Source organism: Clavelina lepadiformis, chromosome 7, assembly GCF_947623445.1.
Source record: "Clavelina lepadiformis chromosome 7, kaClaLepa1.1, whole genome shotgun sequence".
In the NCBI taxonomy this organism is placed as follows: domain Eukaryota; kingdom Metazoa; phylum Chordata; class Ascidiacea; order Aplousobranchia; family Clavelinidae; genus Clavelina; species Clavelina lepadiformis.
The window spans coordinates 3,225,680-3,243,187 of record NC_135246.1 but is presented as its reverse complement, the minus strand read 5'-3'; the positions used below and the strand labels follow the sequence as shown (position 1 = coordinate 3,243,187).

Here is a 17,508-nt window from a genome sequence, read left to right as displayed (position 1 = left end):
TGAGTCATTATTACTTGATCCTCGTAGATTTTGGAATTTCACCGCGACAAAAATGAGCTCACTTTTTTAATGGAGCGTTTAAAAATCTAACAATCTGAAAGCAAAGTATGGAGATTTATTAATCATCTCTAGAACAAGCACAAGAAACAAAACAATAAAAAAATTTTTCTTCTCCAAATATCAAGTCAGTGTTACTGTACAACCATCATCTTATTATGCTGTTTGGTGTCTATGTAATTGCTTTACCAAAATATACCCGATTCCACGTCATATCGTCGCCCATCATAGCGAATTATTATGATTGGTGCTCATGGAACACTAAATATTATATTATATAACAAAACATTATATATTATTAATAAAAAGGTTTATCGTTTACAGTTACCAGTTCTGAAATGTAAAATGATTATAAATAAATAAATACCGAAATACCTAAATACCTAAATACCTAAATACCTAAATACCTAAATACCTAAATACCTAAATACCTAAATACCTAAATACCTAAATACCTAAATACCTAAATACCTAAATACCTAAATACCTAAATACCTAAATACCTAAATACCTAAATACCTAAATACCTAAATACCTAAATACCTAAATACCTAAATACCTAAATACCTAAATACCTAAATACCTAAATACCTAAATACCTAAATACCTAAATACCTAAATACCTAAATACCTAAATACCTAAATACCTAAATACCTAAATACCTAAATACCTAAATACCTAAATACCTAAATACCTAAATACCTAAATACCTAAATACCTAAATACCTAAATACCTAAATACCTAAATACCTAAATACCTAAATACCTAAATACCTAAATACCTAAATACCTAAATACCTAAATACCTAAATACCTAAATACCTAAATACCTAAATACCTAAATACCTAAATACCTAAATACCTAAATACCTAAATACCTAAATACCTAAATACCTAAATACCTAAATACCTAAATACCTAAATACCTAAATACCTAAATACCTAAATACCTAAATACCTAAATACCTAAATACCTAAATACCTAAATACCTAAATACCTAAATACCTAAATACCTAAATACCTAAATACCTAAATACCTAAATACCTAAATACCTAAATACCTAAATACCTAAATACCTAAATACCTAAATACCTAAATACCTAATACCTAATACATAAAAACCTATTACGTGAATACCGAAAACCATTTAAGCCTGTTTAACATAAATATATGCTAGTGATACTATACTATTCTTTATGCTATACGTTTACACCATGTCTTACAGATATGGTCTAATTGGACCGAATGCAGCGACTGCGGCAGAGGTTTTCAAACACGCAACCGAAACATTGAAGCAAATCGATTCGAATTTGAAAGCAGACAATGTACCGCTGACAAAGATTGCTCGTGAGTAAAATGTATAATTAAAATTTTATAATATCACCTTTGCGTTAATATTACGTTGATGAATTTTACGTTTAAATCTGCTGACAAAATTTGTTTACAAACTACTTCATTTTGATACAAATGGTGTATCTTGCGTAGATGTCCATGTAGAGATTGTCAAGACAACAATATTTTCTGTCGCATTCTGATTTATTTCTATGGGTGTCGAAAGAACGTAGTTTCTCAATGCGATCGATCAGCTTGCAGATCTTGCGGACGGCGATGCGTTTGTGGTAAGACTTCGAAATGTTTTAAAATCTTAAACTATACGTTGCATTACGATCGACGAAGGATCTGCAGTAATCGCGTCGTGACAGTGCGCAGCGATGGGGGTCTGGGCGTAAGCGAAAAATGTTAGTAAGACTGAAACGAACAAATTGAACTCAGTGGATGGAAACTTTTACGCAAACGTTCTGAGTAGTAACCGTAGTGGTAACTGCATTCGTTTCAAACACAAAATAGAAGTATCTATTACTAGACTATACGGCTATTAGCTACTTACTGGTAAGTACAGAAGCTGATAAAAAGATGCTAAAACGCAGTAAAACTGGTTTAAAAGGTTTTAGCAGCGGAGCTGTAGAAGTGTTAGGTTATGAATAAAACAATGAATTGTTAGACGATACTGAACGTGGGTTGGCAGTTGTATCTTTGGATCTTTTATCTCCTGGATCTTTTTTCATCTTCAAACGAGGGCAAGTCTAAAAACAAACTGGCCTTAAATGAAAGAGTATTTGTCAGCAAGTATAACGAAAAAATAAGTTATTGTTACTAATGTGTAGTGGTTAAGCAGATTTATTGCCCAAAACGCAACATCTTTGCTTAACTGTGACAGAGGTATAAGCAGCGATACTTAAGTAGAATTGGATTAAGTATCAATATAATTTTTCGTTTTTTTAGCTGCCGAGGCTTACTCGTCTTGGTACAGCTGGACACCGTGCACAGAATCCTGTGGCGGCGGGCAACAATACCGGCACCGCGAGTGTAACAAAGTTGAAGGCTGCGATGGTCCGTACAACGACACAAGAGCATGCGCGTTAGAAGAGTGTCCGGCCACAGGTCCAGGTAAACTTAAGCATATAACAAAGCTGCCACCTAAATGAAACTACGGTAACGATATAATACTGTAGTGTAATGCATACAGGGTCGGCGCTACAAATTGCTGGGCCCAATTAGATATAATTTCAGCCATGCTTCGCAATAAACCAAGAATGAAGTTTTGTTTTATTCTCGCTGCGTGATGTAATTCGCTGAAGTTAATGAAACGTGTTGAAAGCCGGGGGTCCGTTATTAGCAACAAAGACAAGTTTTTCTGTTCTTATTATTCAAAACATCGACAATTTGAATTAGTATTAATTTACTATTTCCTGGCTTTTTCTGTTTGAAAAATATTTTAAATCATCTCAAAATCTACCTCTTTTGCAATCTGATCTGCTTTGTGCATGTTGTTTGGACGATGCGATTACACAATGTAGGGCAAGTAATGAAGTTAGGGATGTTTCACTCTTTGCTTGAGTGATTGCGGGGCCAATTTTGGAAAAGAGCGCAATTTCAAGAAATCGGCCTAAAACAGGTCCGCATGTAAAGATTGGGTATTGTGACATATTGGAAGGTTAAATAAAGGACGATATTTTGACACTTTTCCTCCTTTTGTATTGTTCTATTGTTAGTGCAAAAACAGGAAATAGGGCTGGCTTGCAAGATGAAGCTCAATTCAGCACCATATTGTAGCTATTGTTGCAAAACGAATAAATGATATCAGTTTTGTATTAACCAAGGAATAAAATGGGATTAAAACGTAAAACGACTTGTAAGGTACCTGTACCGAATAAGGCCCACCTAACACTTTTTTGAAAATAACTCAAGAACCATAAATGAGAATAGACTGAAAAATCGTATTCTATTAGTGAGGGTATATGACTACAACATATTAAAACCACAATACCTGACAACCCCCCAAAAAATTTTTATAAAGAAATTAAAAATTCCAAAAAATGGGCCTTATTAGGAGCATAGGCTCCTAATAAGGCCCACCAATTTTGTGAGTATTTTGATTCAAAACATAGTAATAGACAACATATAACATTATTAGAAATTTCACATTTTAAGTTGTACAAACATTTAAAAAGATTCCATTAGGCGCATCAAAGTAACTGCAACAATTTGACAACTGATGACTGGAACCACTCTTGAAGTCTGGACATCAATTAGCCAAGCATCTTGTATGGGCCTTATTAGGCGCATGTGGCATCCACGAAAAAAATGTCACATTTTTATCATCAGAAAAATTTTAGCAAAAAAAAGTGCATTATCCTTTTCAATACTAAGTTGGTTGTTACATGAAAACTTCAGCCGGCTGACAACAGTTCATTTAACCGGCCAAATTCTCACTTACTTTTTTTCTAAATTAACAAAACCACCTTAACTGCAAATATCAAATTTTTGTTGTGCTCTAGCGAATCGGTTGATCACGTGACAAGGATGAAATCTGGTAAACCATCATGAATTTATATTAGTTTTTATGTAGGGACAAAATCTTTTATTTATTTGCACGGGTTTGCGAAATATGAGCAATGAGCCTTATTAGGGACCGGGCCTTATTCGGTACAGGTACCTTACTAAAATGTTTTTCGAGAACCATAATTCCATTTTCTAATTCGCAATAATAACTAAAAAAATCACAAAAACAACTTCTTCACTACTCTCATTCGTCTCATTCTGTGCTTATACCGAAGGTGTTTTGGGAGATTGGAGTGCGTGGTCAATTTGCAGTGAAACTTGTGAACCTGGAACTCAACAAAGAACCCGAACATGCAGCACCACAAATTGCAACAGCAACGAGACAAGGACTCTTAATCGCGGTTGCAACTTAAAACCCTGTTTTAGTAAGTTACGTATTCATGTTTTTTAAATACTTTTTCTAGAAATAGAAAGAAATAGAGCGGTCGTAGAAATAACTATAGACCGTGCTGGGATGCGGAGTGTGAGAGCCTCTACCAGGCCTTTCTGAAGGCCCAGCAGGGCGAGGCATCAAAATCAGCCGCCTCTGCATTGCACGCTCGACTCGATGAAAAGCGAAGAGAGCGCTGGACAGAAGCTGTCAACACCATCGACTTTACGCACTCCAGTCGTCTGGCATGGAACACAATCAACAATCTGACTGGCAGGTCCAGACAAACGCATCGCCCATGCCCCATCTCTGCCAACTGTATTGCCTCACAGTTAGTAAAGAATGGGGTCTATGAAGCGAAAGATCGCAAATCAGCTTACCTTGTTAACAATGAGGTGGCTGAGCTCTGGAGGATCCCTGCACCTCCTGGTGAAACAATCTCTGGAGATTTTACTCCAGAAGAGTTTGCCAGCGCCCTCCAGCTGCTAAAGTCTGGGAAAGCTCCAGGCCTTGATTCAATTTGCCCGGAGCTGATTATCCACGCTGGAGCTGCTTTAAAGTCCTGGCTAAACAAGTTCTTGTCTTCCTGTTTAAACACACTCAAGCTTCCGAAAATCTGGAGAAAAGCACTTGTGGTTGCCATCCCAAAGCCGATGAAGCCGATAGAGGATCCAAAGAGTTATCGACCAATCTCCCTTTTGTGTATCCCTTTCAAGATCCTGGAGAGACTGATCTACGCCCGTGTCGAACCTATTATAGACCCACTGCTCCCTCGGGAGCAGGCTGGATTTCGACACGGAAGATCAACCGTGGACCAAGTTACTCTCCTGACTCAAGAAATCGAGGACAGCTTTTCGGCTAAGAAAAAAGCAGGTGCTGTGTTTGTCGATCTCACAGCTGCCTACGATACCGTTTGGCATCGCGGCCTCACCTGCAAGCTTTTGCGCCTACTCCCGGACAGGCACATGGTTTCTCTAATCATGGAACTTGTCCGAAATCGCAGTTTCACCCTCACCACCGGTGATGGCACAAAAAGCAGATTGCGGCGCCTGCGAAATGGTGTCCCACAGGGATCAGTCCTGGCTCCCCTCCTTTTCAACATCTATACGCACGACCTGCCAGAAACAATTGCCAAAAAGTTCGCTTACGCTGATGATTTGGCAATTATGCATAGAGCAGAAAACTGGCAGGAGTTGGAGAGGTCCCTAACCCAGGACATGGCAACCATATCCACTTATCTCCAGAAATGGAAGCTGAAGCTCAGTGTAACCAAGACGGTGACGGCTGCCTTCCACCTGTACAACAAGGAGGCACAACGTGACGTCAACATCACTGTTGATGGACGTCCTCTCCCTTTCACTGCCGAACCAACATACCTCGGCATAAAGCTGGATAGGGCACTCACGTTTCGTCGCCACCTGGAGTCACTTCGCAAAAAGCTTACAACACGTGTTGGGCTTTTGAGACGACTGGCAGGATCTAGCTGGGGTGCTGGATGTACAACACTTCGTACAGCTACCATGGCTTTGGTCCACTCTGCCGCCGAGTACTGCACACCAGCTTGGTGTCGTAGTGCTCACACTCGTCTCATAGATAAGCCGATTAATGACGCTCTGCGCTTAGTGACTGGATGCCTGCGCCCCACACCAACAGACAACCTGTTTGTCCTAGCAGGTATTCACCCATCGGAGCTTCGCCGCAAGAGAGCCACACTGTCTCTAGCACGCCGAGCACTGGAGCCTGGGCATCTTCTGCATAACCGGCTCCTGTCTCCTCAACTTAGAGGACACCGGCAGCTTAAGTCGAGGCACCCATTTGTCCCTGCTGCATTGGATTTACTGGATGACTTTAACCTGTCAAGCACCAATGTGGCAAGCTGGGCGGATTACAAATGGAGCATGGAGTGGCAAGAAAATTCTTCCAGACTCCATGGCTACATTTCGAAGGCCAGCACATCACCACCGGGAATGCATTTTCCCAGGGGTGCTTGGACCAAGCTCAATCGCCTTAGAACTGGCGTTGGCCTCTTCCGCTCAACAATGCACAAATGGGGTATGGCTCCATCTGCGGCCTGTGAGTGTGGTGCAGAAGAGCAGACTGCAGACTACGTCATAAAATCTTGTCCCACGTACCGCCATCCTTGTGGAAACCGTGGTCTGACAACAATGGATGAAAACCTGGTCAGCTGGCTAACAAACACCTGCCCTACAATATGAGGTTTTTGTTCCCTCTCTGAAATTCAAGAACCATCTACTCCACACGAAGAAGAAGAAGAATACTTTTTCTCCACAGATTTAGTTTAACCATTAAACAAAATTGGCATCAGATAGCCTGAGATATTAATTCACATCAATGGATACCCCAATTACACAAACGAGTTTTTGCCCCATTACTTCTCTGTGCTTTAATTCTTGACAGACATTTCCAGCCAATGGAGCTCGTGTTCTAGATCTTGCGGAAATGGCACCCAGGTTCGTCGTGACGGTAACGGCGTGAATGAATACCAGGATTGCAACGACGGAGAATGCACTGCAGGTATAAGTAGAATACATGAACCATTCATAAGCCAGGGATAAATGATAGTAGAAAGCACTTATTTAAAACAACGGTGCCACTGGTATTTTTATACTATCTTTAATCAAACAAAAGTTACAAAGACCAGTCCTTTGCATGGATCCATCCAGGTCAAGTGTACAATTAATTGGTTACATTTAAGGAAGAAATTAAACATTTCAGCTATCAACGTTTTTTCACACTCGCGTGTAACTTGTAAAATTTAGCGTTTGACGCCAAGTGTTCCTTCTTTAAAAATGAATTCATGCCACCACTTAAAGGTCAAGTCAATTTGTTATAAGGCAAAAGTCCTTTTATAACGTATAGTTTTCACTGAAGTAACAATTAAAACTTTGTGTGTGTGATCCGTACACACTGGGTGGTTATGTAGAAGTGACGGACTTGGCTCATTGTATATTCGTAAAAGAAGTGTGAGTAATGCGCTGAAGGCGACAGGTTTCTTTGGAAGGTTTTCGACAACTTTATTGTAATGAAATACAATTTACAATATTATAACAGAAATTCGCTTTTATGTGCGCAGACGTTTGTCCACACCCACATTATGCTCGATATAATTAAAGATCGCGACCACCAGTGTTGCGATACATCAAATCTTCCAAACGACTCTTGTGGGCTGGTCTCGGGACAATCCGGTCGAGTTGCCGGCGGTGAGATAGCAAACACGACTGCGTGTCCATGGATGGTAAGTGGAAACCAAATCCTACGTTTTATAACATCATTGAATCGAGTGTACAGCGGTTATAACACTTACATCCAATAGCTGTATCGCTTTACGATAAACATGGTTATTGTGAGAAGAAGGTTAGAAATCTGTTTTTCTCATATTTCTCAGATCCTCGGTGGTCAGACAGATGCAGATGCCATAATTAGTTTATGTGGCGGCTACTTGGTGACAGACGAGTGGATTTTAACGGCGGCGCATTGTTTCGGGTAAGTGTCGATGCCTTTGCTTATAAGCTCATAAACTTACCAAGTTGGGTAATCTTCCATGCTTTATATTCTATAAATTGTAGCAAATCACGTTCTAAAACAAAATTGTATATTTTTGTAACCAAAGCACGGAGCCAGATCGTACGGAATTGTATGCAAACGTCCCTTTTAATCTGGGTGATCTCAATTCTGCTGACCATCAGATTCAGGTCAAGTCTATCATCAAGCATCCTTTGTTTGACGACGTAACATGTGACTACGACATTGCACTTTTAGAAGTAAGTAAAAACAAACTTTTATGAAGCCTTGTACTGTACTTGGTAGTTTATTTGGCTTGATGCTGCAGTTAAAGTATAACATAGGGGTCTGAAACAAGTATATAATAAAGAATAAAAGTTGAAATCTCTTAAATTTGTTTATTTTATTTTTTAGTAAAATTACTAGAGCCTCAGTTACTAGATACATTCTCATAAAGTTTTGCACATGGTTAAATGTACAGGGAAGCAAAGTTTATAAAGTATTAACTACAGCTAGGCAACAGCTCTTTAAAATAAGAGCATCGCTCTCACTGGTCAATGAAAGAAGAGCACCATTCGTTCTTCGGCTCTTGCTCTTATTAGCAATTAAAAATAATTAATATTTTCACAGCGGAAAGTGTGCGCATGCGCACTTCGGTAAGATTCGTTATCTTGCCCTTGGTTATCTTAGCATATTACTGTAGAAGTATACAGGTTCTATGAGTAGTATTCAGTGGCTGAATAGTAAGACACCGTAAATTTTGCGAATGCATGTACTGTATACAAGCGAACAAAATACGAATTGAATAAATTTATTATGTCACAAGATGGAGGTCATTGTGACATAAAAATGTCGCATTACTCAGTACAAGTTTTCTGGTCAACAACCCTGCCTTCCCGGTGAGTTTGTACATATTATTTGCTTGCATGTAAGTTAATTTGCCTGAACCCCAGGGCAACCTCCGAGATTTTCGAGCGGAAAGGTATTGAAAAAACTACAACTATATGTTTGACATACTGGAATACAAGTGACATAAAATACCACCGACTGTCAAACGCAGACAAAACAAAAATTGACGCTTGCCATCAACAATTTTTAGCTCAGACACAAGCTTGGTTTGAACATGAACAAAAAATGTAAACGCTGGAATTGATTATTATTATTTATCTACAATAGGTATCTATTGTTTCATATTAGCAAAACTTCTACAAGTGTTTAAACCACGTACGGTATAGGTTGCATTTTTTCCTTTGGCAGCACAACCCCGATGAACCAAACGCAAAACATCATAAGATGCATTTTCTCGTTTCGTGACTGTGAAGCCAGGCGTTAGCGTGTTAAAGCTTATTTGATTGGGAGTTACTTGGTGTAAAGGGGCGCTTGTTCCCGGGTCAGTTGGTAAGAGCTTATTATCCGTGACTGCCACCTCCCGTCTTTTTATCCCCACAGACGGTTGGCCTGGAATAGGCACTCCACGGCGCTTGCTTGGCTAGGAAGTGTGGAGATTCTGGTTAGCCCATTGGTTAAGACCTCCATGCACTTAACCTTGTTGACCGAGCCCGAAGGATTGCAATGCACGAATTAGTCTGGCGGTGGCTCGGCCACAAAAGATGCCGAAAAGAAATAAGTTACACTATACCACTCTACAGTATCCATTCCGGCTTCTTTACATGGGCTGGTTTCCTAAAGCTGAAGTGAATCACAAAGTAGTGATGCTATTTGACCCATATTTGGAACTTTGGCCGAAGCTACCGCTCCGGGCCAGAATAGACCTGTGAGCTATAGAAACAAGACGTAGCCTCAAATTCCTACGATTCTAAAACTCCGATATCAGAGCCTTTCAAACAGTTGCATTTTTGTGTCATGCCCAGGACGAAAACATTTTGGTGTTGGTATATTATACCAAATACATATATACCACAACCATACCAATGATATAAATCTTAACATACATTCACTTTTTAGCAACAACATGCATAACATAATGCATGCAACAACATGCATCCTATAAGATATATCTTCCTTTTAATCAAATAATGACTTTAATTTAAAGCTTTGTAACTAAATTTATTTTTTCACACCCATTTTTCTAACCTAACCGCCGATCTTTAACAAAGCGCTGCGTGACCTACGTTTGACGAAATACTCACTTGATAGCCAAAACGCAAAAACTATGATATATCGTAATAAGTTTAGTCAAACAGACGCTTCTACTGTTTATACCAGGGCTTCCCAAACTGGGGGTCGCGACCCCGCAAGGGGTCGCGTAACGAACTTCAGGGGTCGCAGAGCGTATACCAATTTTACACGAAGTACAAAATACAATCAAAACAAAATATACTTCCAGCCTAATAAACATAGAAACCGCCTTGAGACCAGCATTAACAGATATTGAGCCACGGCTGGACTTGCTTTGTAGCAGAAAGCAGTCGGACCAATCACACTGAATAAATGTGTGTGCTTTTTTGTTTGCAGTAGCCTACATATGTGTAAAGTAGTAAGTAGGCTTTGAGTACTGGTTGCTTGAATTCAGTCTTTGCATCTCAATAAATGTCACTAATGACTAATGTATATTTCGCACTTCTTATCAATTTAAACGTGAAGGGTCGCGGAAAACTTCAGAAGTTTGAAAGGGGTCGCGATCAAAAAAGTTTGGGAAGCCCTGGTTTATACGCTGGTATTTGTGATTACTTACTGCGTTCACTGCAAACAATGCAAATTGTTTTAAGCCAAATAAGGTATCTTCAATAAAATCAAATAGCAAAAGTTATCCTTGGCCACAGCGATTGTCAGAAGCAATATCTGAAATATCTCTCGCCTCTAAAAACAAACTTTTTATTAGGGTAGCAATATCGATAATTTAGTGCTTTTGTCACAAAGTGCCAAATTGTACTGCCTACTTTTGTTATAGAGTATGCTAATATACAAGTCAAGAAATTTTTCTTCACTACAAGAGCGCATGAAATCGAAATTTCCTGAATCGAACAGCCCTGAATACACTATCTCCGACTAACATTAATTTTTGTTTGTTCAGTTAACGGAACCTATTTCGCTTGGTACTCCCGCACCTGGAGTGGTTTGTTTACCAGACGGAGAATTTGTGGGTGAGGACGTCACCTGCGTGACGACTGGCTGGGGAGACGGAGGTGAATGGCGTGTCTGCTTTATTGTTAAATGACCCGAAGAGACAATTTATTTTTATTTGGTTCATCTTGCCTGTCAGCCCCTGTTGCTTCAAGAATGCTTCTGGAGGTCCAGGTTCGTACTTTACCATGGGAACTATGCGACGCAGACAATTCCAATCTTACCGAGCGGCAAATCTGTGCAGGGAAAGTGGAAGGTGGCCTGGGTCCTTGCCCGGTTAGTGCTTAATTGTTTTTAATTTCGCCGTATTCTGCCGCGAAGGCAAAGCTAAAAACAAAACTTGAAATGTTTGAACAAGTTAGTCTTAAAATAAAGCATGGAATGTATCCAGTATAGTTACAGCAATATGTCCACGAATTGTTCTAATGAAAACTTAGGCGAGTGGCAAAATAAAAACTGCCACTTGCCCGCCGCCATTTCGACGTCATGTATATTGTATAGCTCTCGCTCTAATGGAGCGAGTAGGACATTGGTAGCGAGTAGGACATTTAAGTTTTGTTAACATGCAAAATTAGTGAAACGTTCTTGTTAAACTGACACATTTTAAGATTAAAACCTTAAAAAGAAAGATATTGATATTCTCAAATGATATGCATTTTTCTTATTCTGCAAAAGCTCGACATCGGCGGACCGCTTGTATGCCAACGATGTGACTCATGTGCTTGTCAAGTGGCTGGAATTGTTTTAAACAATGGCGCTTCCTGTGGAAATGCTGACACCCAAGATCGCTACACACGGGTGAGCTTCTTTGAGGATTGGATACGTAACATCACTGGAATCAGTCCGCCAGAAGCACCTTCTCCTACTTGTACCTAGACAAGCTGAAAACAAGGAACCAATGATTGTGAAGATGTCATTTTGTTAGTTTTCAGTTATAATGTATAGTTGAAAAGATATTGTATGATCGTCTTTCTTGCTTTGTCCGGCTAAATCAACCGATCTAAAATATTTGTTAAAAGTTGATGTTAAGCACTGTAGTGTAACTTGACCATTAAAACTTTTGTTTTATAGTAAAAACGGTGAACGACGCATAGTTAACGTTTTCGTTCAGGAAAGAATTTGATGGTTTTTACCAGTAAAACGTAACTAAAATTGATAAAGTTGTAAAACATTTTTGATTATTTCTTGGTGCATCTTTAAATATATCTAAGCTGGTGTGTATAACAAATTATAGTTATAAGTATGCATAAATATAATCAAACCTGAAACAAAATTGTTTCAAATAGATTTTTTTCGAAGTTTTTCGTTCCCAGGAAGTGTGCTGTACACTCACTCACAGTGACAAACAAACCAGCGTTTGGAAGGTTTGGTCGAAATATAAGTCGCGCATAGTCTGGTGGCCCATATTGTATGGATGGTCAAAATATTACTTCTGATTCAGCTTTGCTGTAATGAACAAGATTCCATCCAGATATGTTCTGCCAGAACCAATTTGCCAGTAAATAGCTTTGCCTAAATGTTCAGGTAAGTTCGTTGTCTGTCCAATGGGTTTTCGGAGGAGGAAATTTAGAACACGATGTTTGGTAAGACATGATGACACTTAGGGTAAAGTTTAAAGAGGAAGTAAATAGCAAGTGAATTTCTTTACACGATAAAGCAAAAATATGTTGCCAAGTTTATATTTTACAGAGGTATGAATCTTACGCACTGCACTTGTCCCATATGACGTGTGGATACGTGGTCAGCGAAGCATGAGATATGAAATGCATTAGAGTTTGCGTGTTATCTTCAGTGCGTGTAATTAAAAGTAATTCAGTTCTTATTTACTGCTAATCTATTGTTTCAAACTTTGCTTGAAATGCAAGTGAAAGTATGTGTAACGCGCCGCTGATGCCACAAAAACGTTTACGTCACATGCCATGCTGACCACGTAACCTAACCTCATGTCTAACAAAACCATTGCGTAGGATTTAAAGCACTGTAAAATAAAAACTGCCCCACCTGTTTCCAATATATTTCCTTTACTGTGTAAAAAAATTCATGTGCTACCAACCTGAGCAAAATCTTTACAAGCCAATGCCCGAAACGGTTGAAATTTAAAATTAAGATTCAGATTGGGTCGAAAATTTCGATTTTTAAGCATAGGCGATCGAAACAATCTTCCCACCCAAAACCAGCTGGCCGCCGTACCTCGAAATAAGTCTATTCTAGACTTATATTGTGCTTGACCAATGTAACTGCAACGTAACTACAAAATTTAACTACATATGCCATCACAAATAACTATTCACGCTCACAAACTCAAAATGTAAGTATAGGTCTATTGCTTGGGTGTGGCTAACCTAACGAAAGCTTCAGTACGGACAACCATTCGCTGTTAATAATCTTGATTCTTTGAAGGTTGCTTGATTTCCTTGCAAGCTAACCCAATTTGGAATAAACCCTGCCAACTCTGATTGGACACAGCCTTCAAACCTAAGCCTCTATTACTTGCACTAACTCAGCCTTTTGCATCCTTAAAACGACCCTAACTTGCAAATGCAAGGTCCTGTTGCAGTAGCATGAAACTTAGTTAAGTTACTAATATTGGTGCAGTAGCACTGCCCTACCAGCAGTATTAACTGGTTGTTCCAAAGCAACAGAAACCCATGCGTATTTTTATGCTGGTTAGTTTTATGTGACTTTGGGCTGCTACCCCAACAGCCTAAACCACCATTTTGCTACCAACTTGCTAACCGAAAGTACTTCTCTGAATCGAAGAAAAAAAAATCAAACCAAAATACTTTGTGACTTGTGACACATTCCTAAGTGCTTCCAATTAAAAAAAACTAAAAATATTGAGCGCTTTGAAAGAAGAATAGAAAACTAAAACTTGTTAGCGTTTTTTTTCATTTGATTTGGACAAAAAGTACAAGAGAGCCTGCAGCACCTATGTACGAGCCGTCCTGGTTACATTTATTTTCTAATACAGTATACCGCGTACTGGAAAGTGACTGCTTGCGCTACCACTACGCGTATACCACAATTTGAGTAGCACTGCGCTACTCCACAAACCGACTGTGTGTGGATAAATCACCGCGGCAATGAAGGTGGTAGCATGTGAATGTAAAATGAAACCTATTGTAATCAGACGTTAATTAGGTTATAGAAGAGCCTTTATCGTCTTTTGTTGCATTCGCAACCATATTTGCACTTTTTAACTAAATTTACACCAAATGCAAGAAATAATCACAGGTAGGCAGTTAATTAATCCTTAATACTAATTTATGATTTTTTGTAATCTAGAAATGTCAAGTAAAATTGCAAGCAAGTAACGTCACATGTTTTGACCTGGAGTAACGTTTACCGTGGACATAATAGTGGCAAACATTTGCAGCAGCATCTTTTATATAAAAAATACCGGTATCGACAATGCAGTAAATTGTAAGAATATGAATAACACCAATTAATGTCAACATTCGTGATGCCAGTATAGTTAAAAGGTCAACAGTAGGGTTCAGTGGCTGCAAGCCTGCAACACACGCGCTGCGACATCTAGCCTAGTGGATGACCATCTGTATCATTCGACAAAGACATCTGAATTTCTTGCAATGTTTTGGAGTAATACGAACATGGTTATAAATATTCATTACGCGATTTGATCAATTTTCAGTTACATCAAAGTAATATATTACATAGCACTTAAAAATTGTTTCAGGTTAATTAGAGCGATTTCGATTACAATCGAAGCTTTTCGTCCATAACCAAAACAAACCATAATTAAGCATTAGTTACACAAACAATGAATCGTTTAATAACTGCCCAAAGCGACGAAATTATAATTCACGTAAAGGAAGTTATTTGCAAACACAACAGAAGACTTTTTCGTTTGCTTTACAGCAGTGTAAGGTTTTCCGGCCGTCTTTAGATGAGACATGGTGGAAGATATTAGTAGGAATGATTCCAATCTGCCTTTGTTCGTAAACCATTTTACGAACGACGATGCCGACGAAAGGAGTTCTGATTGTATTTGACAAACATAACAGCTGTCTGTAATGAGCGTTAAAAAAAAGAAGCCATATTCAAAACGAAAGCTAATCTTCTCGTTCTAAAATCGTTGTACGAACATGTATAAAAGTCTTAACCCCCAACATTTTATTTCCAAATAAAAACCGTGTAAACATGTGTTTGACTCTCGTTAAACCTTTCACCGCTAATTTAAGGCATTAGATTAGCAGCTCAATAAAATCACTCGCGCACACATGACTGTCATAAATTCTGGCCGGGTCAGTTCTCTCGTATTTAACAGATGAAATGGCGACACCTGGAAGAAGAAATATTCGCTTGATAACCGCATAAACTTTCACAAGCGATCAAATTAAATTCCAAATATTGGAAAGATTCGAAAAGTTTTTTTGGGGTATTTTTCGTAATGTGAGAAATTATTCCGGCGCAGAATTGCTGATTCAATATGGGCAGGACAGAGAACCAGCGAAATCTATGATTCAGCCTGCTTCAAACCATGGGCACGACTTAAACGTATATCTGCAGGTTTTTGCTGATGGGTCGCAGCTACATTAGTTTAGCCACAGCTATTATAACAGCGCTTGTAGTAAATACAGTCTGCGACGAGACTAAAAAATTTGGCGACAAAATTTCAATTTGGAAAACGCAACGGATCAAAAAGTTTTAATGGAATATTTCTTATGGACAGAATGAGCGTTTCGGACTACCGTGGATAAATTTCATTTCTTTCAGTAGTTTGTAAATGCTGGTTCATATAGAACAAAGTAACCACGCAACACACATAATGTCGGAACTAAAACACTCTCTTTACCAGAAACCAAGGCCCTTGAAAAGCCTGGATTCACATGAAAAGATTTCAATTTCTTGCCAGTGGATTTCATCTTTGTTTAACTTAACCAAGCGAAAGACCAAGTTGGTTGAATAAAATTTGCTTTCGTGAAATCTTTGCGTGTGATGTGCTTGTCGTCTGTAAATATAACACAGCTTGAAGTTATGAGACAAGTACTGCGGTCTACCAGCCCCAACGTCATAATGGACATATGTTTAACAGACAACGATGTGGATTACGACGGGAGTTTTATCCGGCTCTGGAGTTACAGGTTTCGTCAACGATCTTTAAGCCAGGATTCGTATGAACAGTTGAAATCGGATAAAAAATTATTCTGGAACATTATTACAGTCCAGTATGTAATAAAATAACTTATATGTGACGTTTCTATACCGGTAACTTCATTAACGGTCGCCAACGATTAATACAAGACTTAATTCTTTGACGACTTATGAATCAATCAGAGCATCTTTTACTGAAAGATAGCTTAAAAATATCACATCTATAAATCAATATTCAAACTAACCCGGTTTTTGAACAGGCCGCTGTCGTCACCGCCACATCATGTCCAATTGTCTTCGTGCTATAAATCTCATTGTCACGTTCATCGATTACGCGCCGTAAATGTAGCCGCCTGTATAGTCCATCTGTTGTCCATGTGGCACTGGTTTAAAGTATTTCATACGCATTTTTTATTTTTGTTGTTTGCTTTTATTTATGTTGTCTATCTAACGAAGGTTATGGAAGTATGGCTTCACAAATCGCAGCCCAATTTAGCAACCACAGCCAGAAAGGAGCTCACAACAGGAGATGAAGGCATGACTTAACGGAGCGTCCAATCTGAAATCAAGCGCAAAATTACTACCGGTAAGGTAAATTTTTTTGTAATTGCTTATATTATTTTATGATATTGTTTGTTTTATCGCTCTATATTTTTTCCACCCGATAACGGCCTTCTTCCAAATTTTCTGATTTCGTTCGCCTGTTTATCTGGTTCCTTTAATGAGATTGATATTGTTGGAAATTGAAATTGAAATTGAAATTGAAACGAAATTGATGTCCTTGCTGTCATTTTCCTGCAATTACGTTTACTCTTGTAGTTACTCTTGTCGAAATGGCTTGGTATAACAAATACGTTTCTTACATTTCGTTGATGAACTTTTTTAATAAAATTTATGAAATGCAATAAAACGGACATAAAAGCAGGTCAGTTCGCTACACGGAGCGGCGAAACGCCTCATTCTCGCCTAGCAATAAACGGGCCATTGTCTTTTTGTGACCTACTTCTACTATCCGCCTGTTTCTTTTGTTTGTACGTTGTACGTTCTGCACACATTGGCTATTCTCACTTCGGGAAATGTAACGGCGAATGAATCGGGTGATATTTCTTCCGCTAATCCCGACGTTATATGATGTTAACTTCCTGGTATAGTTAGCATTAACACAGTATGTACACTGCTGTTGGAAATTCGGTAATTGAAGTTAAGTTTCTCTGAAGTATTTTGTTATCGCAACATGCGTAATCTACACACACTTATCAAGCTTTCGATACGCTACACAAGTCATTATCTATCTTTGAATCGCGGCCGTGAGGTCATTACGTCCAACTCTTTCATTTTACGACGGATTTTGGGTCGTTAAATATTTGGTTGACAAACGCCTCTTTATCTAAACACGACAAATACTGATCTCTCTTGAAAAAAGTTAAACAGTGTTAATAGGATTTGACGACTGA

General features: G+C 38.8%; 2 protein-coding genes across 2 annotated transcripts; both read left to right on the top strand.

Moving 5' to 3' along the window:
* The first annotated feature begins 4,185 nt into the window (after positions 1-4,185).
* LOC143465092 (trypsin-like) lies at positions 4,186-12,226 on the top strand. The gene is made up of 8 exons (XM_076963251.1): positions 4,186-4,328; positions 6,752-6,868; positions 7,428-7,589; positions 7,740-7,837; positions 7,965-8,115; positions 10,890-11,001; positions 11,079-11,215; positions 11,615-12,226. The coding sequence occupies exons 2-8, from the start codon at positions 6,830-6,832 to the stop codon at positions 11,813-11,815; spliced, it is 900 nt and encodes a 299-aa protein (XP_076819366.1). The 5' UTR covers positions 4,186-4,328; positions 6,752-6,829; the 3' UTR covers positions 11,816-12,226.
* LOC143465210 (uncharacterized) lies at positions 5,854-6,549 on the top strand. The gene has a single exon (XM_076963399.1). It carries the CDS (start codon positions 5,854-5,856, stop codon positions 6,547-6,549), a length of 696 nt encoding a protein of 231 aa, XP_076819514.1.
* Positions 12,227-17,508: the final 5,282 nt, after the last annotated feature.

Bases quoted from the DNA above. Each gene is read 5' to 3' on its own strand.
- LOC143465210 (XM_076963399.1), top strand. From the start codon at position 5,854: ATGGCTTTGGTCCACTCTGCCGCCGAGTACTGCACACCAGCTTGGTGT.
- LOC143465092 (XM_076963251.1), top strand. From the start codon at position 6,830: ATGAATACCAGGATTGCAACGACGGAGAATGCACTGCAG. The intron at 11,002-11,078 runs GTGAATGGCGTG...CTTGCCTGTCAG, and splicing joins GACTGGCTGGGGAGACGGAG to CCCCTGTTGCTTCAAGAATG. The intron at 11,216-11,614 runs GTTAGTGCTTAA...ATTCTGCAAAAG, and splicing joins GTGGCCTGGGTCCTTGCCCG to CTCGACATCGGCGGACCGCT.